This window comes from Leishmania infantum, chromosome 31, assembly GCF_000002875.2.
Source record: "Leishmania infantum JPCM5 genome chromosome 31".
Lineage (NCBI taxonomy): Eukaryota > Euglenozoa > Kinetoplastea > Trypanosomatida > Trypanosomatidae > Leishmania > Leishmania infantum.
This window is the reverse complement of record NC_009415.2, coordinates 1089757-1114857: the sequence shown is the minus strand read 5'-3', so window position 1 is coordinate 1114857 and position 25101 is coordinate 1089757. Positions and strand designations below refer to the sequence as shown.

At 60.5% G+C, this 25101-nt stretch overlaps 6 protein-coding genes across 6 annotated transcripts; all 6 read left to right on the top strand.

The window, feature by feature from the left end:
* Positions 1-3222: 3222 nt before the first annotated feature.
* LINJ_31_2340 (conserved hypothetical protein) lies at positions 3223-4611 on the top strand (the record flags this gene model as incomplete). Its single annotated transcript, XM_001467492.1, has 1 exon — positions 3223-4611. One exon carries the CDS (start codon positions 3223-3225, stop codon positions 4609-4611), a length of 1389 nt encoding a protein of 462 aa, XP_001467529.1.
* Positions 4612-5858: 1247 nt separating this feature from the next.
* On the top strand, positions 5859-7724 carry LINJ_31_2330 (metallo-peptidase, Clan MA(E), Family M1; the record flags this gene model as incomplete). The annotated part of the gene is made up of 1 exon (XM_001467491.1): positions 5859-7724. The coding sequence occupies one exon, from the start codon at positions 5859-5861 to the stop codon at positions 7722-7724; it is 1866 nt and encodes a 621-aa protein (XP_001467528.1).
* Positions 7725-8164: 440 nt separating this feature from the next.
* LINJ_31_2320 (putative 3,2-trans-enoyl-CoA isomerase, mitochondrial precursor) lies at positions 8165-9193 on the top strand (the record flags this gene model as incomplete). Its single annotated transcript, XM_001467490.1, has 1 exon — positions 8165-9193. The coding sequence occupies one exon, from the start codon at positions 8165-8167 to the stop codon at positions 9191-9193; it is 1029 nt and encodes a 342-aa protein (XP_001467527.1).
* Positions 9194-9983: 790 nt separating this feature from the next.
* Positions 9984-10442, top strand: LINJ_31_2310 (hypothetical protein, unknown function; the record flags this gene model as incomplete). Its single annotated transcript, XM_001467489.1, has 1 exon — positions 9984-10442. One exon carries the CDS (start codon positions 9984-9986, stop codon positions 10440-10442), a length of 459 nt encoding a protein of 152 aa, XP_001467526.1.
* Positions 10443-13929: 3487 nt separating this feature from the next.
* LINJ_31_2300 (hypothetical protein, unknown function) lies at positions 13930-15270 on the top strand (the record flags this gene model as incomplete). Its single annotated transcript, XM_001467488.1, has 1 exon — positions 13930-15270. One exon carries the CDS (start codon positions 13930-13932, stop codon positions 15268-15270), a length of 1341 nt encoding a protein of 446 aa, XP_001467525.1.
* Positions 15271-16878: 1608 nt separating this feature from the next.
* LINJ_31_2290 (hypothetical protein, unknown function) lies at positions 16879-23982 on the top strand (the record flags this gene model as incomplete). Its single annotated transcript, XM_001467487.1, has 1 exon — positions 16879-23982. The coding sequence occupies one exon, from the start codon at positions 16879-16881 to the stop codon at positions 23980-23982; it is 7104 nt and encodes a 2367-aa protein (XP_001467524.1).
* Between the last annotated feature and the right edge of the window lie 1119 nt (positions 23983-25101).

Here is a 25101-nt window from a genome sequence, read left to right as displayed (position 1 = left end):
TGTGAATCAGCGAAACTCAGGCTATCATGGGCGGGGACTATCGTCAGCCTCGCTGCGTGATCGACAAGCACGGCATGCGTACCCGAGCTGGCGATGATCTGTAGTGCCTCGCACGCAGCGGGCAGCCGCCGGACTCGTGGTCGCTGACGGGCCAATGGGCCCATTCGCTCTTCCCTTTTCTCTTGATGTGTGTATCGCTCCGGCTGCGACGACTGCCGCTCACGGCTTCATCCGTGAACGCCGGTGACGTGTCTCTATGTGTGCCCTGTGGTAGAAGGACGCGTACACGGCGCCACGTTTTTCCGCTCAGCCACTTCGGCTGGGCTGCGGGCGGACGGTGCGGGAGACGAAAAGAAAAACTAGCAGCATGCACGCAGCGACTTCCCATTCTTTGTGGAGTTCTGGTACCCGCTGTGGACAGACGGTGCAGGACCAACAGACAGCAAGTCAGGGGCGACCGAGACGCTGAATAATAATCATATTCTCCTGGGTGCAACGACAAGAGCCTGTGGCGGCTTTGCTTGTGCACCTACGGCGCTGAGCGTGAAGCAGGGGAGCTGGAGCTGGAGCTGGACTGTCTGCGAGGGCAACTCGATTGATCAAGACAAAGAAGCAAGTGCGGCTGCTGCGGACTCGTTTTCCGCCATGCTGGCGCTCAAAACGGAGCCTGCAGCGGTGGAAGATGGCATTTCCCGGCGTCTCTGGGCACGCGTGCTAGCGCTACCGGCCTGTTGAGTGTGCCTCTCATTTCAGTGTGTGTGGGTGTGTGCGGTCATTATGACTTTATCCACAAGGGCGAAGTGGTCAAAATTTTGAGATCGGCAATGGCCAGAGGCGCCACCGCCAACTGCGCAAATCACGAGTCTGGTCACTCTGGTCTCAGACGCCGGGCCAGCATCCCCTGCAGCAGCGCTGCACAGCGCGATATGCTGAGACAATGGTTCCATGGCGGCATCCGTCCCACACCAGAAGAGCGATGTTGCTGATACTGCGAGACGACAGAGGAGGCCATGATTGCCCACCTCTGCACGGGCTCCGGCCCATACTTGGGATTGTTGCAACAGCGGGTGACTGGCAAGTACACGATGGAGTGCAGGCGGTGCTCTCTCCACTGCACCGCTAGCATTGCCGCGCCTCCTCTCCACTATCACTGCCGTCTGCGCATCCTGCGAGCGCCTCCGACGCCGCGTTGTATCCAGTGTGCTAAGCGAGATTGGCGGATCGCTCAACGCTCAACGAGCCCCTCGTTGCACGCTATGGCCTTGCACGCAGTGACCTGATTACACACATCTCACTCGCGCTGAATCGGCTTTCCCCGTCGGGTGCCCACGACTGCCCCCTGTGCCCCCCTCCCAGGAAGACAGGCTCTGAGCTCTTTGTGCGCACGCGCTGTCAAGCACCGCCGGCACGGCGCCTCGCATCCGAAGAAAGCATGCAGAGGCGCGAAGAGACGCATGCGAGCGAGCCGCCGTGTGCATGTGCGCGGAGCATGCGGAACGTCCCCCACCCGGCCGTGTGGGCTGCTGAGGCACAGATGCCCGGGGGGGGGGGCATGACGCGAGCACCCCGAATGGCAGCATCGGGTCGTCCGGGCACCCATGTGGCGAGTCTCCACACCGTACTATGGCATGCCGCTGCTTGAGGCGACGGAGGGCGCGAGGGAGGGCACACAGGCGGAGCACAGGGCCTCCAGGGGGCCCTGGCCTGCGGCTGCCCAACTGATTCCGTGAGCCCGTGCGGCATGCACCGGGGCCACCACCACCCCTCTACTACGCGCACGGCGGACGCCGGTGCCTCCGCCCTTGAGCAGGGCCCTGGACGCTGCCCGCGTTGGGTCCAGGCGCGCAGTGCACCCAGGTCGGTCTGGTGCCGGTGGCGCAGCACGCGTGCGAGGGAGGCGCGAGGAAGGACAAGAAGAGACCGTGAGACGCATGTCCCCGCTTCGGCGGCAGCCGTCTCGCCCTAGAGGGCCAAGATGCCGCCGTGGTGCAGCGGAGGCGTCTGCGTTGTGATGGCGTGTATGCGTGCATATCTGTCGATCTGCTCGGTGTGCAGTGCGGTGCGTCGAACGAAAGAATCTCTCTCGGTGGCGTCGCCGTGTGGGCTTGCTGCGGAAGTGTCTTTCTGGATAGCGACCGGATGTGCTCCCTCAAAAACCTAGCCGGGAAGTCGCGGAGGTGATGGAAGTGATGAACACAAACATGGTGGCACCGTGGATGCGAAAGGATGTGTGTGGAAAGGGCGGATGCGTCGCGACCTTTTCAGACAACTGGGGCGTACTTTGTTGATGGGTTTCGTCGTAACCCCCCCTCCCGAAAAGCCTAGGGTTGCCATGGTCCGTGTGGGTCTGTGTGCACGCTTTCGTTTCAATGGGCAGTCTGAACGGAGACGCATACGCACGCATTCACCAGCAGACATCATTCTGGTGAGGTTTCATGGGTGCAGGTGGCGTTCTTGTTACACTTCTACAGCATCTCTGTAATGTCTTCACCGGCCCCCGGGTGTCCTGTCGGAACGGGGGGACTCAAGGACCGGTGTCTTGCCCCAACTTGTGTCCTAGGCCCTGTTTCGCTTGTATTTCTATCGTTCATATGGTGATGGCGTCATCGATCGCGTCTTCAGGCTAGCTGTGCCTTGTGTGTAAGTGTGTGTGTGTGTGTGTATGTTGTTTCGTTTTGTTTCTTCGGTGGCCTTTCCGTGGGCGCTTTTCGTGTGTACACCTCTTCTCTCTCCAGCGATCTCTGCAGGCTTCTTTTATTGGATGTTGATGCTCGATGGTGCGTTTCTCCGTAACGAGAGAGAGAGGTAGAGACACGAGCCAGGATGCGTGGAAGTGATTAGGATCGTCACAAGGAGAGGAGTGGTGGCGGCCGAAACGATCGTGGGCCATGCTTACTACGGCGCAGCAAGTGAAGCCGCTGGCAAGGACGGCCTGGAATGCGAAACACGACTCTTCAGGCTGCGTGCCAACTTAGGTTGCAACAGCTGCGAGGAGGGGCCTAATGGCGTCGGCGCTGCGCCGTCTTTCCTTCCCCTTCCGCAAGCGTGCCGTGTACTCGTTTCTGTCTTCTCTGCGCCCCACCTACACTGCCCCTTTCCAATCGCTCACTCTCCCGCCGACGACGGCTCACGTGACGCAAGAACGGCCTTGGCTTCCAACCTGTTGCGTGGGCCCGAGCCCATTCCAGCTTTGCACCCGCACACGTGCTCACACCTTCCGCCATGTCGTCGGACTCCGGCATCAACGCGGCGTTGCTGAATCTCTGCGCTCAGCTGCAGGACGGTGGCGCCAGGTCCGCGGCCAATGAGTGCCCATCCGCCCCGAATCACACCGAAGGATCTCGAGAAACGGCTGAGCAGTCCAGCACGAGCGCTGCTGTATGTGCTACAGCACTGACTGCCGCCCCCGCTGCAGCTGCTCAGGCGCAGGCGAGACGCGCCGCCGACTACGAGTGGCTTCGCAGCGCCCTTGCCTCGGTCGAGTCACCGGAGAAGCGGGTCAAACAGCTTCTTTTCAACATGGAGAACCTAACCACAGAAGGGAAGCCGGGGCCCTTGGTGCAGGAAGAGCGGCTGGAAGCATTGGAGGAATTGGCTGACATGGTCGAGGATGTCAACTGGGCTGCGGAGTTTGCACTCATGCAAGGGCCGCAGCGCCTTCTTGACGTGATGCGTTGTGAACGCGCTGCGCACCCTCTCCTTGCGACTGGAAGCCGAGACCCTTCCGCCAGCGTGGAGGCCGCCGACAGCACCGGCAGAGGGGATAGAGAGGTACAGACTGCTACTCACGATGGCATCCCTTCGTCAGCAGTACCGCTCTTCACAGAATTTGCCATGATCATTGCCCACTCAGCGCAGCTGAACGAACCGGTGCAAGCCGCGTACGGAGCCGCTCACTGGGAGGACATCATTCTCCCCTTCATGGGTGAGTGCATCGCAGCGGTTCAAGATCTACTGCACCTCGGGAGTGACGGCCACGCGATCGGCGCACAGGGCGACGGCGCCGAGGCTGCAAATGCTGCTGCAGGAGCCGCGTCTCTGATGCGCCTTCTCGGCGCCTTGCTGCATGCGTGCAGCTGTCTATGCCGCGATTCCTCACCGAACACCGTTGTGTTTTTCCAGACCAGCGGTTTGGCTGTTATTGTGGATGTGCTGAGACTCACACGAACGCTGCCAGATTCGATTTTGGAATGCACAGCAGAGGGTGGACGCACGCCCGTGATTGTCACTAACATCGCCTCCGACACAGCATCTGATCAGGAAGTGGACGACATCTATGCCCCGCTGCTTGGCACGACCCGCAAAGTAACCGCGCGGGCGCTCTTCTTTGTTGCCTACCTGGCCTCCACCGGCGTATCCAGTGAGGAGATTATACAGCTCACATGCCTGCACGCGGAGTCGGGTAACAGCGGTGAGACAGTCCAAAAGGCTGCAGCGCATGCCCTCGCAGCGCTGGTGGAAAAGAGCCCAAAGGCGATCAAGGAAGCCGTCCACGCCCTCATGCCCCATCGACTTAAAGAGTGGCGGACACAAGTGCAGCGCGTCGAGGGCGACGGGGAGGCGCAGGACGACCGCCTGCACTTCCTGGATGCACTCGAGCGGATCAGCTGAGCAGGACACTAGCACGACCCACCACATGCCGTCAGCATTCTTCTCTTTTTCGTCTGCTGAGGCAGAGGCTTCAACAGCAGGCTCTGAGCTCTTTGTGCGCACGCGCTGTCAAGCACCGCCGGCACGGCGCCTCGCATCCGAAGAAAGCATGCAGAGGCGCGAAGAGACGCATGCGAGCGAGCCGCCGTGTGCATGTGCGCGGAGCATGCGGAACGTCCCCCACCCGGCCGTGTGGGCTGCTGAGGCACAGATGCCCGGGGGGGGGGGGGCATGACGCGAGCACCCCGAATGGCAGCATCGGGTCGTCCGGGCACCCATGTGGCGAGTCTCCACACCGTACTATGGCATGCCGCTGCTTGAGGCGACGGAGGGCGCGAGGGAGGGCGCACAGGCGGAGCACAGGGCCTCCAGGGGGCCCTGGCCTGCGGCTGGCCAACTGATTCCGTGAGCCCGTGCGGCATGCACCTGGGCCACCACCACCCCTCTACTACGCGCACGGCGGACGCCGGTGCCTCCGCCCTTGAGCAGGGCCCTGGACGCTGCCCGCGTTGGGTCCAGGCGCGCAGTGCACCCAGGTCGGTCTGGTGCCGGTGGCGCAGCACGCGTGCGAGGGAGGCGCGAGGAAGGACAAGAAGAGACCGTGAGACGCATGTCCCCGCTTCGGCGGCAGCCGTCTCGCCCTAGAGGGCCAAGATGCCGCCGTGGTGCAGCGGAGGCGTCTGCGCTGTGATGGCGTGTATACGTGCATATCTGTCGACGTGCTCGGTGTGCAGTGGAGTGCGTGGCCGCGAGGCAAAAAGGTAAACGGGCCAGATGCGTCGTCGTTTTTCGTCAAGTAACTCGTGCTAACTCGCTCTTATTCGATGGCCACCACCACCACTTCTCATGCTAAGGAAATTATACAAGAAGTTTGCAATTGGTTGATGCTACATCAGATGAAATTCACTGTCCACTACCGCCAGCTGGTTTTGGGGCGTCCATGCAGGGTACGAAAAGGGTGTCGTGCACACCACACATGACTCTGGCACCGAAGTAGGATACGGATATATGCTAATCATCAGCTGTTTGCTGTTCGATGGACAGAAGGACGCGCTGCTAGTCTGGGCTCCGGATCTTCTCTTGTCACGTTTCGTGCTCTCGCTTCCCCCTGCATGCCTCCCCACCCACGCACCTCTCCGTCGTCTCCGCTGCCGAGGTGAGAGGAAGGATATCGCGGAGCGGCGCTGCTGGGCTGTTTTTGCGTCCACATGGATCCATCAACGTGCATATGGAACCCTATCCAGTGCACTCTGCAGCTCGTCTTCAGCCGCCCCAGCAGCGGCGCGGCGATTCGAGCTGGCTCCGCCTACCACGGCACGTCCGTCATCCGCTACCGACGCGAGCCGTATCGGGACACAGCAGACAGCGCCGCGGGAGCTGCTAGCTCTTGTGCTACTTTTTCCTCTGAAGGCAACTCCGAGTACGACGACTTCCTGCGGCACCGTCGCGTGATAGCCGAGAAAAACGCCCTGCACCTTCACGCACTCACCACGGCTGGCGGTATATACAAGGACGCCAAGGTGCTCGATGTCCAGTCCTACCAGGTGAGGTGCGTCTCGGCCTCTACTGAAGCGGCCGCGGCAGTGCTCAAGGTTGTGTCCGTCGAGCAGGAGGATGCTGGTGCGGCATCAGCGGACAGCAGCTTCAGCGGTGGAGCTGCGAAAAGGAAGGGAAGCTCCAAGGTTCGGAAAGGGGGCGGCGCGGCTGTTGTGGAACACGATGCGCAGACGTCTGACGACTCGCGCGCACCCGCCGCAGTGGACTGGGGATCTAAGCTGATCCTATTTGAAGGCGCCGGCAGCTTACCCCCGTTCTCTGAAGTGGATCTGACAACTCAGTTTGTTGGCAGAGTTCAGTCTTTTGACTGTGGCGGCATCTACGCCGCCTGCGGGATCGGTAGCAATCCCGGCACCGAGGATGTACCCCTACTCACACATTTTGAGGTGCGCTTCGCCCGGTGCGCGTTTCCGGCCCCCGACGACCCGCAGTACCGCCTCGACTGGCAGCTCAAGAGTATCCAGGTGCCTAGTAGCTTTCGCACCATCTTGACGAACGGCGAGGAGCGCGGCCGCAAGGAACTGGCGGCGCAGCAGGCGGTGCAGGTGAGCTTTTCGCCGTGCGGCCCGCTACCCGCGTACGTCTTCTCGTTTGCGTGCTTCCCAGGCCTTGCTAAGCCGGAGAGCACATCCGCAACTGGCGATGGGCTGGAGGTGGTAGAGGGAGGCGTGGACATCCCGAAGTTTGCCGGTGACATCGCGAGCGGCGCCAGCCACACCAGTAACCTGTCCTACACACTCGTCCCCGTCCGTGTACTGGCGCGACGACAAGCGCGAATCGCTACGGCAACCCTCGAGCGCGTCTTACGCCTCACCATCGAGGCTGTCACAGCGCTCCAGCAGCTCTTTCAGTGCCCGCTACCGCTCCTTCAGTGCGAGCACCTGGACGTCCTTCTTGGTCCAACAATGCCGTATATCTCTGGTATGGAGCACCACTGCTCGATTATTCTTAACGAGGCCATCTACCAGCCAGGAAAGAAAACTGCTGCCGCTGGTGGAGGAAGTGCGGACCGTACCGCCGAGGTGGAACAGACAGAGCTCATTGTGCACGAGCTGGCACACCACTGGGTAGGAAACGCCGTGGGACTGCCGTTTGCCGTGAAGGAGGGCATCTGCCAGGTGATCGAGCAGTGCCTCGGCGACACGCTACTGGGCAAGCCCATGCGCACGTACAAGGCAGACAGCAGCGGCAGCACAAAGCCGGAGAGCTCGTCGCCCTGCTCCTCGACTGCTACGCTGCCGAAGAGCGCCATTCGGGCCTCTGAGAAAGGCCGCGAGTTCACAGGCACCTCGTACCAGCACGCATTCCGCGCTGTTAAGCGGCTGGTCGCCGCTCACGGGTTTGACCACTTTGCCGCGTGCCTGCGACAGCTCATGCACGTGCACGTCGTTGTTCCAGCCATCGCAGTCGAGGAGAGCGGCGGAATTCAGGTGCTGCGGTGCATCCGCGCTGACGTCGCCTCTCCGCCGTACCTAAGCACGGAGCAGTTTCTGCGCACCGTGGAGAGCGCGTTGTGATTTTCCATGATGCGTACATATTGCATGGGGTGCGCTCTCATCGGAAAAGATGCGTCTCTGATGTTATGGTGGAGACGCTGTGGATACCGATTAAGCCTGCACGGGCGAAACCCTGCCGGAAGAGAAGGATGCGGCTCAATAAGACGTGGCTCCGACGCGGGTCCGACGCTGTTGCGCGGTTGGCTTTCGGCACGCGCGGTGTCTCATCGAACGACGCTCGGAACACCAAACTGCTCGCGGGCTCTACTACAACGTGCGCACATGTGCATTATCCATTCTTGCTCTCCGCTTGCTCCTGAACCTCTTGTCGCACCTTTCCCCCTTCTGTGCAGTCGTCTCTTCGCCGCCGCGTCCGCCAGGCCTCCAACGAAGACCCACCATATCCCACATTCTTGTCGCACCGCCTTGTTGTTTGCTGTCGTCGCAGCACTTCCGCGATCATGCGCCGTGTCATATCGTCCACTCTCACCCGTGGCGCCCGCACTCTTGGCGTCAAGCCGGGGCTGTTTCAGCTCACGCAGTACCGCTTCCAGTCGCAGCCACCGCCTGGTGTGCCGCAGGGCCGGCATCAAGACACAAATGCCGCTCCTGCGGGATCGAAGCGCAGCGACGACGCGCAGCCAGAGTTCGAGCCCCCGAAGAAGCCGACAGAGGTGCCCAAGTTTGTGAGAATCAACACAAATGAGAAGGGCATCACAAACGTGCAGCTGGCCCGTGCCCCGGTGAACTCGATGAGCCTGGAGCTCTTCCAGGAGCTGAACCAGTGGATGCTGTGGCTTGGAAGCAACGAGGAGACGAAGGCTGTGATCATCTCCTCTGCGATTCCGACAGTCTTCTCGGCTGGACTGGACCTCGTCGAGGTGCATAACCCGAAGCCGGATCGCATCGCGGTCTTCTGGCAGAGCTTCCAGGAGATGTGGCTCATCTTCAACTCTTTCCCCAAGCCAATCATCGCGGCCATTACCGGCAACTCACCGGCGGGGGGCTGTATCATCGCGATGGGCTGCGACTACCGTGTGATGGCTCGCGGGCCGAAGGACAACACGAACAACAACCGGCTCTACCGCATCGGTCTTAACGAGACGAAACTAGGACTCGTCGCCCCGCCGTGGGTGATGCCAGCCTATGCCTACCTGCTGGGCTCGCGCCAGGCGGAGCGGATGCTGCAGCTGGGCGAGACACCCGTGGCCGACGATGCGCGAAACCTCGGGCTCATTGATGAGGTGGCCGCCGATGAAGAAAGCACAATCGAAGCGGCCTACCAGCAGGCGGAACGCTTTCTCAGCGTGCCGCAGCAGTCTCGGTGGATGGCCCGTGATATGATGCGACGCGAGTACTTGCAGATGCTTGCTTCGGACGAAGAGCGCAACTACGATACAGAGTTTTTCACGCAATTTGTGCAGAGCCCTGAGGTGCAGAAGAACCTTGAAAGCTACCTGGAACGCCTCAAGAGCCGCTCTCGTAAGTAAGGCCGAGTGATTCTAGCGCGAATCCGGCGCATCGGCGTGTTATTTATCTCTCTCTTCCGTATACATCTGGGAAGCACGGTGCGGCAATGGCGTCGTTCGCATGCGCCTTCGTCCTCCCTTTCTCGTGCTCCCGTAGAAGAGAGGACGCATGATCGCTGGAGTTGAAAATGGGGTGATGTGATACGGCCTAGTGTTCACATGGATGATGTCTCGATAAGCTTGAGAGAAGACTCCTGTAAAGGAGAAGTGCCCTAATCGTAATAATCAAAAGAGCAAAGGAGAGGCTGTGGGGAGCTGCTCACCGCAGTACACATGCCTCCGTGGTGAGCGTACGGCATCTCAAGCGGTAGGATGAACACATGTGAAGGATGCTTCGTGCACGCTTCTTTTCGTGCGGCTTTTGTTTCCTTTCGCCCGTCCCCCATTCGCAGCGATGGACGGATACTAGAGAAGGCGGATGGTTAGGCCTTTGTTTTCTTGCGCGCTGAGCGGCACGATTCGGCAGAAATGTAGAGGGCGATCGAGTCAGGTCTGCTTCACCTCGTGCAGCGCTGTTTCCTCGCATACCCTTGTGAAGGAACTGATGCAAACCATTTCGGCCCTCCATACTGCCCCCTCCGCCTCCCCCCCCCCTCTCCTCCTCTCCGTCTCTTCCTCTCAGCAGCGCCTCTTTGGCGCTCTGTCATCATTGCCGTCAAGCAACGGCGCGGCAGCCTCTCGCGACCACATGCCTCCACCTCGATCTCGTTGGTTCGTTTTCCTTCCCAGCACGGCATCTCCTTCCTGAGCAATGCCGCCGTCACCGGGCACAACCTCGGACATCTACCTCCTGATACTGCCGGCCATATTTGGTTTTGTGCTGCCCTTCGTTGCTGCGATCGGTTTCTACCAGTGCATATCCTACAGCCGTGCCAAAGCCATCTACGAGAAGCGCATCTTGGTCGTGCGGAAGAAACTTCGCCACCGACTGCGCCAGTTCAAGGCGGAAGGTGTCGTTACACCACGTCACAAGATGCGCGAGCACGGCTTCAAGGACTTGTGCGAGCTCTCTAGCGATGACGACGATCACACCACTCCGGGCAGCAGTCCCAGGAGGGAGAACCACAGCCTGCCTAGCGACTCACGGACGTCCGATCGAACAAACTCGCAGAGGTCTACCAACCGCAGCGGTGAGCCATGCCCCTCTTTTGTGCTAGAAGATGTGAGTATGTTGGAGAGTGAGGAAGGTTCCTCGGACGATTCGTGGTGAGCGGTGCGAGTCTGCTATGCCCTTGCAACGTTGTACGGCGTCCTCTTCTTTGCCTGTGGTGTGCGGTAGCCAATATATGTGTATAGCCTGGCCACTTCCGTCTCTCAGATGACCTCGAGCCGCGCCACGTCCTCGGGAACTTCTTGTTTCTTTTTTCCTCCATATATCCCCCTCCCTCTTTTTTACTTCCATCTGCTTTCCGTACATCTCTCCCGCCTACCTTGACTGGATGGCGCTCGTGGCGTCTGTTGTCTTTCCTTTTGGTTTTCTTCATTGGTTGGAATCTCATGTCTTCCTTGTCCCCCCTTTTCGCTCTTGTCTGATCCCCCCTCCCTATTCTACGCAAACACGCACACACACACACACCTCCCTGAGCGGTGCACTCTCATCTCTGTCTCCGTCTCTCTTCATGTGGATTGAAGCAGCGCCCAGCCTCTTTCGAAATGATCTCCTCTCACGTTGTCGGAACGAGGCTCACGTCATGTGCACGGGCTGTCCGCCTTCCGTGGCACGCTGCTCCATGCGGCACTGATTCTTTCGATGCTGACGTATGCCATGTAGGGGTAACGAAAAGTGGTGTTACTGCGCTAGCCCTCCTCCATGTCGCAGCCGCCAAGACCTCAAGCCCCCCTCCCCTCCTCTCCCTCAGTCTCCCTCCACATCTGGTATCTCTGTCTCCTTCCAACTCGCTCTCTGCTTTCGTCTTCGCGTGTTGCACTCACCTGTGTACCCTCTGCCCTCACTCTCACGTGCACTCCTGGAAGGGAGAATCAGGGTCGTGCTTTCCCGCGCCCCAGGTGCCGTTCTGCGGCTGCTGATGTTTCCCGCCGCCCTCCTTTTCTTTTTTACGTGGTTTTGCCAGCGTGTGTGTGTCGCGTGCTTCTCAGAGTCGATCAGAGCCCTGTTTTGCAGGTGTCTTGGGGACTAAAACAAGACAAACAACTCTCCCGTGTACGCGAACGCGGTGATCTGTAATTTCTGCTTCTCTCTACACCCGTCGCCGACGTGGTGCCGTCTATGAAATCAAGGAGCTGAGGCAGCCACGCTGTGAGGAGCATCTTTCGCACACATGCACACGCGTTGTCGCCTTTTTTTCGCGGCACAAGTTTAGAGATGCACCTCACATCTGTGGTGCATCGGCCCCTCCCCCTCCTCCCCGCTCTGCCTCCTTCTCGCTCTTTGCACCGACCACACATGTTTTCGGTTGTTGCTGCTCTTCTCTTGCGTGACTGACGTGCTTTCTGTTTTCGACTCATGTGGCTCTCTCGCTTTATCTGCTTTCTGTGCTGTCGTTGTTGTGCTTCGTGGCTCTGCACGATGCGCCTGCTTCGCTACGTCTACCAGGGCCCTTCGGCCTCCTGCTCGGCTCCCTCTCGGTGCCTCTGCCTTCTTTCATGCGAGCTATTCCCTCCTTTATCTCGTGCTCGCCTCCTTTCCCGCGCCGCGCACCGCAATCAAGCGTGCCAACGAACCAACAGCAACGCACAGGGGCTATCCCTTCTCCTGCTACGGGTGCCCCTGCCACCACTACCGTTCCAGTGCGCTGCGGCATGGCGTGCAATACAACCTGGGACCTCGCACGGCAGGCGCAAAAACGGGGATTGGTGGGGAAAGGCCCTCTCATTGTTGGCTGAAAGCGGGGGCGAGTACCAGTCACTACACGAGATGTACACACCACGCCCTCTGCCACAGGCTGCTGGCACACCCAGCCGCCTTTTCCCTCTGCTCACCTTCCCTCTCACCGGTGCGCTGTACCGTTGTTGCACTCCCCATTACCACATTAGACGCAGAGCAGTAGAGTACTCCTGCGCTGGGAGCACCACGTGGACAACGATTTCACGGGATTCGTGGTAGCGTCACCCCACTTCGCTCCGCACCAGCGGATGGCGTGTGGACACCTCAGTGCGTGGTATCGCAGGGCTCAGTGCCCCTCCCCAAACTCTGTGTGGCGGGGAGCCAAGCAGCACCCCTTATCCCCTGTCAAGCCTGAACCACCTCTGGCGGTGACAGCGTCAGGCACCGGCGACCCGAGGCGAGGTCGGGGCGGTGCATCGCTGCTGATTTAGGCGGTGAGGTCCTGAATGGCGCGAGGTCGGAGCGGCCTGTGACACCGGACACGCTTGTACCATCCATACGATGGGCGAGGTGTCAAGGGAACTCGAGTCTATCTCACCCGGCCCTCGCTGCTTACTGGTGTGCGGAGGCGGAGTGCCACCGCGAGAAGAGGGATGCGCCGGGGGTGGCGGCCGGCATGGTGGAAGCAGCCTTTAGGAAGCCAGTGCGTAGAGTTGGGGGCAGGTGCCGTGCTCAGATGGCTGAGCCGGTGCCTTGCTGTAGGGCGTGTCTACGGCTGCCGTCGCACCACGCGATGCGGGGGATCTGTGACAGGCGGAAGGGGTAGTAGAGTGAGGGGTGAGGCCGTGCTATGTGGCTCTGTGGAGACGAGTACGCTGACGGAAATGAAAATGTTCGATCACATGATGGTTATCGTGGAAACGCAGCAAAAACGGTACCTGATCCCATCTGCAACGCTCCGTTTTTTTTTTTGCTTGTGCGCTTCGTCCTCAAGTCCCCTCCCTCCTTCGAGTTGCGCGCCTCGCTAGCGTCACGCGCGGTGGGAGGACGTTGAAAGAGTGCGATCTGCGATATGGGCCAGCTTGACCTGTGCTGCGCAGCACGAGCCATCCCGACTCCTACTCCGGATGTGTCCGTATCTTTTCATGCGCCTCATACACAACTGCGGTATCACTTTATTCTCTGACCCTTGCGTTTCTCTCTCCACAGCGCTCGCTCCGTCAGCGTCCCCTACGGGCTCTCGGACACACTATATCAGCGCGATGGGTCTTTGAGTGCTCTTCGTAGGCCACCCTTGCCCACCTCCCCCCGTACCTCATTCCTCTTGTGATGCATCAGTAACCCATGCAACGATACGCAGTCTGCGCTGTCCATCTCATTTTCTCTCTTGCTTATCGCCGGCCTGGATGGCTTGCGTTTTGTGACGGTGGGGTGGCCCGTGTAGGTGACGGGTGCTCTGCTTTGGTGGTTGTGGAGGTACACACGATCGACTCACTCATCCCCTACAGCGGGCTCTCTGCCATCACTGTATCTTTCATACGCTGCGCCTGCCCAGCACCCCTCCCCCTCTCTCACTGCCTCCTGATCACGTCCTCTGCGTCTTTGTGATTTCGCTTCTCCGCCCGAAGCGCCGAAGCCTGGAGGCGCACCTGACTTACTTCAGCACTCAGTTATACACTGTCTGCTTCACATCCTCTGCCGGCTTCATGGTCTCGCCGTCCTGTTCGTGAACACGGTTTCTCCTCAGAGCGGCTCGCTGCTGACAACCCTTCATGCAATCGTCTGCGTTCTTCGGCACAGGGCCTCTACCGTCTCTCTGTCTTGGGTCCCACACATCCGATGGACTCTGCAGTCGCTCATAGACATCCATCTCTTCCCTTTGAATGGGCGCATCCTACCAAATCGGTGCACTATGCCGTCCGATACAGAGAGCAGCGATTTCAGCGACGGCGACCGGCCGCTGTCGGCAGCCGCCTCTGTCTGGAACATGACTGAGTCCAGCGGCGCGGCCGCCAGCGATCGCTACGCCACAGCACCGCTTCTGCTTCAGATCCGCTACAGTCGAGCTGCCCAGCCGACGGAGCTACTTGTAGCAGACGCGCCACCGTCGCCCAGCCGACCGTACATCCACCCCCAGTTATTGGCGCAGAGACCCCCACTTGAAACGCAAGACTCCAACAACGCTGATGTTCAGAGCGGTACGCCCACAACGGTCGGCGCCGCGCCGCAACATGAACAAAAGTCGGAGATGAGAATCGCGGGGCCACCGGCCCCTTCTGCGATGGCGAGAGAGGTGTCGGCCTGGAGTGAGGCCTGCGCGGCCGACTCCTTCGCTTTCCTGAGAAACGCCAGAGAGCCGTCACTCTCCTACACCTGGACGGACAGCTACCTGGACGAATCCCCGTCGACAACAAAGGCACGGTGGATGCAGCAGCGAACCTTCGGCCCTGTTGTACAATCTGAGGGTGGCGGCAGCAGCACTGTCTCTTCCACACCTCGAGCTCCCTGCGAAACAGAGGCGGTGTGGGGTGGCGTCCAGGCGCGCAGCGCAGCCGCACGCGCCGGCGCTGCCGAAGCCGTAGATCGGCCGCAAGACGGGCCGGGCGATGAACGCAGTCGGACCACCCGAGGCGGCGGCGGTGCGCGGCGTCGACGCTTTGATCTGACGGCGGCGGAGACGGGTGAGAACGGTCTCGGCCGCGAGAGACCTCACGATGGCGTGTTTGACCACGTCTCCACCAACCACGTTGGAAGGCGCGCGAAATCAACGACAGCCAAGCCACTCTTTCATGTGAATAGAAGCGACACCTCCATATGTACAAGCAACGCCTCGACAAGGATTGCCACAGTCCAGCAACCGCATCGGATGGGACAGATAGCACCGATAGCGAAGCTTCTGAACGCAGCGGCTGCGGTCAACACCGCGGAAGTCGTGAGGCTCGGTTCTGATGACGTCAAGGCAGGGGTGTCACCGTCACCGACCACCGACGCCAATTTGCGAGAGGTAGGCCTCTCTTCTGCGTTCCTCGACATTGTTGCCGCTTCGAGACCACTCTCTCCAGCACGAGCTGCCAACGTTGCAGACAGTCACAACGCGCCCAGGAGTCGCTCGTCGTCCGACAACCGGAACCAGTGTGAAAGCGACGGAATGGGTAGCAGCCCCACCGAGATGGAGCAAAGTCGTGGCAATCTCAGAGCTTCTCGATGCTGCCCGCCACGCGGCCGCGTCCTCAAAGTCATCTACGAGGATTGAGGGGGGATCGGAAGCTCACGTGCCCATGCCACGCGCCCCGAAGGATGGGACCGCAAGGGCACGTGGATTGTCTATTCGAGAGTGAGCAGTCGGCCTACTCAGCCAAGGTCCCACACGGATGTAAGCCGCTCCGGTTACTCGAGCCGCTCACCTTGAACCAAAACGATAACAGGCGGGACGGCGGCGGGGCCTATGTGGTACGACTGCCGTTTTCGGACGCTTTTTTCCTCCCTTTTTCGATAGACATCTCCTCCTTTTTTCCTTTCATGTGTGAGCGCATGTGTGGGGGAGCGCCGACCATATCGTGCGGCGTGTCATACAAAGTCTCCTGCGTGGAGATCCTCGCACTGTGGCTTGCCTCCATCTCTGCGTCCTCCTCTTTTCGTTTTTTTTTCGACCCATCACCTCTCTCGTTCCGTATTCTGTGTCTGTCACGTCTGGATGTCTTTCTGCTTGTGCGTGCTTGCGTCTGTCTTTCTATTTTGTCTTCTGCGTGCATTTTGCCGTTCCCATCCCCACCACCACCACCTCGTATTCTTCACCTCATCTGTTCCCCCATCTGCTGCCCCGCGTCTCTCCTCACGCGTCGCGTTTGACGGGAGGGGGAGAGTAGAAACGGTTCGACTCTCATGGCACAGAGACAGAAGAAAAACAAGAAGGTGCGAACGGCATCTTTGCACTGCAACGGAGACTGTTGGCTGCCTCTTTCGACGTTGGCCATGTGCGCTTAATCGGAGGACTCGCCAGCGCAGAAGCAATGCCGATTTATGCCGTTGACGCCCATTGCTAAGTAGAAGAGGTTCACCTGCCTACCCTCGTCGTGGGTCGCAATGATTCTCTGTCTTCCTTCACGCTCCTCCCCTTCCCTACCCTCAACGGATGCAACGCCGTCTTTCGCCCTCCCACGCCTTCTCTCGGTGCACCGATCCGCAAAAGCCGCTCTTGTACCGCCAGTGCGTCCGCGAAAGTGTACCACTACACCACTGTAAGTGCCGACGCAGCGCACAGCTCTTCTTTTTGTTTGTTTCTTTTTGTTGTTTGTTTCATCCTCTCACACTGCATTCACCAGCCCAGATACCATTAGACTGGGCAGCACCCGCCAACCTGTCACCTCTCGAACTCCGGTGGCGCTCTACAGCGCACACGGTGTGTCCGTCGCACCCCTATAGAACGCCCTTTCGTTCCTACATCCCGTTAGAACCCTCCTCTGTTTTTTCTTTCTCTCTTTTATGGCTCTTCCCTTCTTGTGCACGTCTCTTATCCGCTCTCTCTGCCTGAATTTTGCTTTCTCTCTTTCTCTCTCAGTCCTTTGTTTGACCTTCCCCCCTCCCTTCTCTTCCCTGAATACACACATACCGATCTCTTCCCTCTCCCCTTTTCCACCCTTCATGGGCACATCCTCTTCTTCTCCCACCACAGTCTCTCTCTAACCTCCTCCTCACCCAACCCCATAGCGTCCTGGGCCTCTTCCCCTCTCATCCTCGCGCTTCGTCATTTCTTCCTCTCCCCACCGTGTCGGTGTGTGTGCCTCGCTCCGCCGGCTCTTGTCCTCGTTGGTCGCTTCACTCTCACGACAAAGTAATATCTCTTCGCCGTCACGCCTGCGCCATGTCCTCAGTGTCCCGTCAAGCGCGCCCAGCCAACGCCGCGACGTCGGAGAAGGCCACACCGTTCCTGTCAGCCAAACACCTCCCCGAGGCGATGTCGCTCACCAACACTCCCGGTAAGGTGTGCAGTTCAGACGTTAGTGCCGCAGAAGACGCGGAGAGGCGCTCCTCTGCCTCGCGCATCTCCCCTATTTCGCCGTCACGCATATCCTCTGAAGCGTACACATCGAGCCACCGCACCGGAAGTCGTCAGCGCAGCTCCTCGAGCGAGGCGCAGGCAGGCGTCACGCCTGGAGTGGTGCATGGGATAGACAGCATGGGCACCGCGCGGTACGGGAAGGACCTTCCGGCCGAGCTCAGCACGTCAACGGCAAAGCTGAGAATTCAGAAGCCTAGTGAACCGCTGGCGGTCAAGCTGCTCGCGCCTCCCCCTGCCCTCCCGGAAAGGCCCGCCCTGCCATCTCCACCACATGCCTCCAAGGAACCGAATACACAATCGGCGCGCGCGTCGGGAGTCAAGTCCGACAGCGACGCGGCGGCATCGGCCCTCTCGCCCTTCGATCCCCTCCACAGGGACTTTGCCAAACCGCCGTCAGACCTTTTATCTCTGCGGACACCAAGCACCCTCCCGCAAGAGAGCCATACGCCTCCGAGGGGGCAATCGCCTGCCACCCACTCGGCGCGGGCCGGCGCGCCGAAAGTGGCGCGGAATCTCGGCCAGAGAGACCTGAGCTCTGTCGCGCGCTCGAACGCCCACCTTTCGGTGCTGGCTGATCTCGTGGACAAGAAGATGTTCTCTGAGGAGGATGTGCTGCTTGAATTGGAGGCCGTCCGAAAGCGCTCCCTCCTCACCTCGGCTCCCTTCAACAAGCGGCTGCTTCCAATTCTCGCGTGGTACCTGCTCCGCGACAAGTTTGGCGACGAGGCGGCCACGCGGTATGTGTCTCTCCTGACGTCCCCGGCCGGCACCACACCTCCCGACGGGGCGGTGAGCACAACGTCCACAATAGCCTCTTTCCTGCCTCGTGTCAACGAGATTCGGCGTGTGCGGCGGGAAATAAAGGAGAGCAACCGCAAGAAACCCAAGCACCACTACGCTATCAATCCCCCAGCGTCTCCGACGGAAGCGGCGAAGCTGTCTGATATCGAAGGTGCGCATGATAAACGGCGACAGCTGCGGCGGACAGCAGCCTTCGACGCGCTCGAGGACGCCTCTGACATCCCGACGACGGGTCTCCTTTCTCCGCAGTCCCGCCACACGCTCAGCAGCCCCTGCGTGCGCAACAGATCTCCGCTGACGTACGGTCGGCTGCACGTGTACACCCGCGAGGACGCAGTCATCGATCGACGGGATGCAAAGGCAGAGGACCGCCCCGTTGTGGATGTTGTCGTGGATGCCGCGAACCGCCAGGATCGAGCGAAGAACGTGTTCGAGGTGGTCGAGGAGCAAGCATCCTCAGTCGTGGAGGAGCCGTCCGTCTTCCAAGGCCCCGGGCGCAAACCACCAACAACAAAGGGCACCGCAAGCAAGTCGATGTCGAAGGAGCGTGCCCCCGCTCCACCCGCCTCGGCTCACGCCGCTTGCGCTCTTGGAGAGGCAACGGCGCGCAGCCGTCACGGACTGCAGGTGCACGGAAGTGACGCCTGTGCGATGCTTGACGTGACACCGAGCATAGGTGTCTTCAGCGAGGTCAGCCCTGCCAATGAGAGCGAGGAAGGCCTGAGCCTGTTCTACCGAGAGTTTGTCGGGGGCGCTGACCAAGAACGCACCCCCTCTGTCTCGGCGTTTTGGAAAGCCATCACCTCATCCGACACGCCGGCTGCAAGAACCGAACCCGGTCGGCGATGCCTGCCCGCTAGGCATCCGCAGCATGGGCACGTTGACCGTAGTGGCGGCCCAGCGGACTATGGCGCAAGCGCACAGCCGAGCGGGCTTGCTGGTGAGACAGTCAATTCTTCAGACCTCTCAGCAGTCGCGGATAATACCACAAGCGCTCGAAGCGTCGTAGAGTACTTGCACGGTGTGGGTGGCGACCACGAGTGGTACGACGGCGAAGCTACTGCAGTTCCCGAAGAGAACCCAACATCACAGACACTTGCAAGCACCGTCGCGTACTCCGCCCTGAATGACCCTCACGAGTCTAGTGTCGGCGTTGGGGACACGGAAAACACTACGGGCGCTGTTTACTGTCTGGCGACATCTTTCCTGCTGCGTGATGGGTGCGCGTCGGAAGCCACCGATACATCCAAGCAGCAGCCGGAGCAGCGGCTGTACGCCGGCCTGAGTAGCGCGGAGAGCCCCACAATTCACACAGTGATGGCTACGGAGTACTACTCGACGCTGCCGAACGCCTCGACGACAACGCACAGGCCAGAGTGCTCCCAGCGAAGCCGCAGTGAGGCGTCGTGGGAAACCAGCAGCGCTACCATGCCAAGTATGACGGAGACCTTTCAGGAAGAAGGCGCTGCCGGGAGGAAGACTGGCTACGGCAGTCTCATCAAGAGCCACATAGACACGGCGGCGATGAGCAACGCTGATAGCATCAAGGCCAGAGAGGGCACGGGCACCGGCTTGCATACAGTTGCCGAGTACAGTGCGTTCACTGACTCAGGGACGTTGGCGATAGGGCCCTGTGATGCCAGCGATGTGCAGTCCCCGACCATCAGCAAAAACGGAACGCTCCGTCGAGGCACGTCTGCCGCGACTGCAGCGCCCTTCAGCGTGCTGGAGGCATCCTCAGACACGACGGATCGCACCAGGCAGAGCGCGCATCGCGTTCGCGGCACAGCCACTGTTTTAAAAAGCCCATTGTTGGACAGCGGCGTTCACAGTTCGCGAAGCGAAGGGCGCAAGACACCCTTCAGTGACCTCCCGGCAACGGAGAGCCTCCACGATGGCACGCCGGCGTACAGCATGTGCAATGGCTGCACCGGCACGCGTCTCTCTCCACCCTCGACGACAATCGACGGGTCCTCGTATGCCCCATCTGCTCCAAGCGGCGAATCGGCCTTTGGAAGCCTCCTCCACACCAACGCTGAAACCTCAGCTATGGGTGGTGGAAATTATCGGCAAGGGTTCCCGATTGAACTGTTCGACTCCATCGCCGTCAGCGACGCATCCGCCAACACATACAGCGCACTACAACGCGACAACAGTGCCAACGCAGGCCCTTGTTGTGCTTCTCGCAACACCTGTTGGGCTCATGTTGTCGAGCACTCTGCGAATGGCGGTGCACAGTTTGCCACTCCCCTTCACGATTCCGCATCGCGGCCTCCAGCCGCTGCCGCTACAGGCCCTCGCACTGTCTCGGCCCATCACCGCCTCTCTTCTGGTAGAGCTACAGCCAGGCGCAGCCTATCAGATGCACTGGCAGCTCATCTCGGAGACGCGTCCGTCATACACAACCACAGAACAGATGACGGCCACAGCACGCAAAGTGTGGATGCCCCTGACACTCAGTCGCTGACCACCGTAACCTCAGCCACTTCACCCCCCTTAGACGCTGGAACCCACCACGACAGCGTGCGGTCGCGCGGCGGGTACGGCAGCATGATGGAGGCCGACAGCGCTGTGGCCCCAGACGCGGGCGCTGCGTCGCGTTCGAATGGCGGGTACAGCCTTGGCGGGCGCGGCGGGTACGGCAGCATGATGGAGGCCGACAGCGCTGTGGCCCCAGACGCGGGCGCTGCGTCGCGTTCGAATGGCGGGTACAGCGTTGGCGGGCGCGGCGGGTACGGCAGCATGATGGAGGCCGACAGCGCTGTGGCCCCAGACGCGGGCGCTGCGTCGCGTTCGAATGGCGGGTACAGCGTTGGCGGGCGCAGCGAGACGAGCGTGCGGTCGCGCGGCGGGTACGGCAGCATGATGGAGGCCGACAGCGCTGTGGCCCCAGACGCGGGCGCTGCGTCGCGTTCGAATGGCGGGTACAGCCTTGGCGGGCGCGGCGGGTACGGCAGCATGATGGAGGCCGACAGCGCTGTGGCCCCAGACGCGGGCGCTGCGTCGCGTTCGAATGGCGGGTACAGCGTTGGCGGGCGCAGCGAGACGAGCGTGCGGTCGCGCGGCGGGTACGGCAGCATGATGGAGGCCGACAGCGCTGTGGCCCCAGACGCGGGCGCTGCGTCGCGTTCGAATGGCGGGTACAGCCTTGGCGGGCGCAGCGAGACGAGCGTGCAATCGCGCGGCGGGTACGGCAGCATGATGGAGGCCGACAGCGCTGTGGCCCCAGACGCGAGCGCTGCGTCGCGTTCGAATGGCGGGTACAGCGTTGGCGGGCGCAGCGAGACGAGCGTGCAATCGCGCGGCGGGTACGGCAGCATGATGGAGGCCGACAGCGCTGTGGCCCCAGACGCGGGCGCTGCGTCGCGTTCGAATGGCGGGTACAGCCTTGGCGGGCGCGGCGGGTACGGCAGCATGATGGAGGCCGACAGCGCTGTGGCCCCAGACGCGGGCGCTGCGTCGCGTTCGAATGGCGGGTACAGCGTTGGCGGGCGCAGCGAGACGAGCGTGCGGTCGCGCGGCGGGTACGGCAGCATGATGGAGGCCGACAGCGCTGTGGCCCCAGACGCGGGCGCTGCGTCGCGTTCGAATGGCGGGTACAGCCTTGGCGGGCGCAGCGAGACGAGCGTGCAATCGCGCGGCGGGTACGGCAGCATGATGGAGGCCGACAGCGCTGTGGCCCCAGACGCGAGCGCTGCGTCGCGTTCGAATGGCGGGTACAGCCTTGCAGACGGTGGCTGTTGTAGCTATCCAGCCGGTACTTCTGCGCTGAGTGCAAGCGATAAGCGCGCGGTGAAGGCAGGCGAAAGCGGTGACTCGACGATGAACTGTTCAAATGAACAGGTTGGTGGCAGACTGGCGAATCGTGGTTTTGCAGATTGTGCGCCGGCTGGGTCGGAGAGCATATCCGTGGAAAGAAGGGTGTCCCGTGTGGAATCTTCGAGAGACTGCGATGCATTCGCAAGCCACACGACTGCTCTTCTTGTGTCGGAAGTGGTATGCAACGGATGCGACAGTGGATCACAACCCCGTAGCCCGACGTGCTCAGCGGTGAACCCTTCTCAGCTAACGGCAAGCACAAGAGAGGAAATGGCGGCCTCAACGTGTACGGCCTTTTTAGGGTGCGGAAGAGAGGGTGCAACGATGAGCTCTATTATGGACCCTGACGAGTTAGCAGATGCCCTCCAGCGCCTCAGTGAACGACATGTCTCCTGCTTGAAGGACAACAACGCATGTACGTTTGGGGAGCTCGGATGCCAGTGTGCCACGGGAAAGTGCCAGGTGTGCACCACCGAGGCCACTCGGCCACCACCTCGTCAGCCACAGCCAGCGCCCCCATCAGACGAAGTGGCACGCGCTCAGCGGTTTGATCGCTTTGCGATGAGAAGCAGCTCAACGGAGAAAGCGCCAGGCTGCGGGTCGCCAGCCCCACCTCCTCCTGCGGCGGAACCTGCGGAGGAGAAGAGCTTGAATACCGCCGTGCCGCTGCAGAGTCGCCAACGCAAGAGCCGCATTTCTAGCGCGAGAGTATCTTCACGAAGCAACGCGACGCTGGTGCGCGTCGGCGCCGGTTTCAACCTCCGCACTTCTCCATCCCCGGCACGATGCGTCGAAGAGGCGTCGACTCGGCAAGCCACCCAGCAGGTGAGTACCATATCAGAGCTTGACGCTGTCACCGCTTTCCCAGCCAAGTCAACGCCCCCAGGTCGTTGCACGGACAGCGATGCGAGCCGTACTGGATCGTTCTTGGAACGAGACGGGCTTAGGAGCCAAGTGACCATCCTGACGTATCCTCGCAGCAGCGCCGATCTCTCCGTGCACAACATGCCAGATGCCGCCAGCGAACGTGCTGACGCCAGCATCCAACAGCTTCGCGAGCATCAACGCTCCGGCTTTGACTTCAGTGGCTACTGCCGCGCAGACTGCCTGTTGATGACTCCCGTCTCCATACTGCAGAGCTCGCCGGGGAACAGTCGCATCCACGATTCCAAGACAGTGGAATTTTCGACACGACCACAGGCCGCTGCGACGGCGCCGTCTGGGGTAAGCATTCCCACTGACCGGACAGTTTGCGGAGCGTTGACGGCTGGTGACAGCGCCGTGACGAGCTCTTTCGTTCCCCTTCCTCTGCCGCCTGAGGCAACTGTGGTGAACCCGACGGTCTGCGCACTCAGTGACGAGTTGCTGCGGATGCCTCACGACATGACCACGGTCCTTCTTGGTGGTGCCAGGCAATTCGGTCTCTTTTCCACCATGCAGGCAGCGCATGAGGAGGCGTCAGGCGCGGACGACGCTGAGGAGGTGCACAAGGCGGAGTTCACTCGTGAGGTGCACACGAAGCACAGAAACCTCGGCACTCTTCTTTGCCACTCGCGCCTGGACGAGAGTGGCGTGGCGGACGTCCACTCCCACGTGCTGGAATCTTCTGCTGCTGTCACCAAAACTGGATTGGCGAACGCGGATCGCTCGAGAAGTTTCGGCGTGTTGCTCAGGGAACAAACGGAGATGGATGCCGCCGGCGTCGACGAGGCGCGCGTGGACAGCAGCGACGAGTCGAGGGAAACTGCAACGCCTGCGGATAGCGACGCGGATGAGAACTGGATCTCGTCGGATCCCTCCACCACGCAGAACACCGAACTAGCAGTGAGCGTGCCAGGACGTCGTTTCGCTCACCGTCCTCCTATGCACCCATACAACTACGTCCGCGCCGATCACGATTCTCCAGAGCAGCGAGAGCAGCGGCAGCGACGCCGCACAATCCTCGACGTCCCCGGCGTCCCGTACGTTGATTCACCGGACATCTCGACGCACATCGACAAGAAGGAAGCACAGAAGGAAAAGGATCGCCAGCTGTTTGCCATGCGTTGGGCGGAGCGTGGATTGATGTGGCAGCAGCAAGAGAACGAAGCGCAACGGTATGAGGAGTGCCAAGTCCACTTTGGTGCGGGAAAGGAACGGCCTAGAGGCCCTCGAGTGATGATCATGAAACCAGGTCAACAGGGCGCAGTGGCCCTGCCAGGGCCTCGCCTGCCGAACGTCCCGAGGCCACCCATGTCCATGCATCCGCGGTCCCCCGGCTACCCCCCGCGGCGGCGGCACAGGTAACGCTCTGCGTACAGGGCAGATGAGTGATTCCTCTTTTCTTGGACGGCGCCGTGGATGAAGTCGTTTTAGAAGTTTTGTGTGTTGTGTGCTGCGTGTCTCTGCGCAGCAGAGTCTTATCAGGCGTGCGCCCCTTCGTTTTTTTTTCTTCTGTCGATTCCCTAGATTCAGCGGAAGTAGGAGGACCGCAGGCGCCGACAGTATTCCCTCGGTCCCTCCTGTGCGCGTGAAACGGCGTCTCCGTGAGTTGTGGGGCCCCCTCCCTTCATCATTATCGCACATCAGCTGCGAGTTGAGTGCCGTTATGAGACCTTGACCTCCCTTTGGATACAGGGCGACAGTGGCGACATATAGCAGCGACTGCCGTTCATTTATGTGCCTATGTTGCATGCCGTTTATATATATACATTTCTGTCCTCGTCAACATAGACGACAACATCCCTTTTATCCAGCCTAGCCGCTCCACCGTACTTCTCTGCTAGACTCACTTCTGTCTACCCCCCCTCTTCGCTCATGTGTTCACTACGCTCCAGCCCCGCACAGGTTGGAGCTATGGAGAACTATCCTATACGATAAGTGGAGTTACATGACGCTTTTTTGACGTCTCCCTCCCCTCTCTATTCTCTTCCTTCCACGCTGCGCCACTCCCCGGTTGCATAGATGCTCCTTTTCGTTTTATTTTTCTGTTTTCTTTTTGTGTTGTTCTTGCAGAGATGGTCGCCCGACAAAACAAAGAACAAGAGTGGGCCTCGTATGCCACCACGCCAAGCCCCCTCCCCCTCTCTCCCACACCACCCTGTGTTCTACTCGGGCTCAACATGTCTGCATCTGCCGGAGCTGACAAGCAGAACGGAAGGGCGAAAGGCAGCGCTGATGCAGCATTTATTTTCGATTCGGAAACCCCTCCCAAAAAATCGTACGCATCAGAGATCCGCTGCTCGCCCGCACGTGCAGTCGGCATCTCTCTAACGCGCTCGTCTTCCACTAAGGGCAACCTGCCAGCTTGGCCGTTGTGTGCACTCACCGTACCACGGCGCCTAGCATTCCTGAGCAAGTCGCAGCGCAGAGGTCACACATTTTTTTTGTTTTCTGAACCGTCTTTCATGGCAGATCATCTGCCTG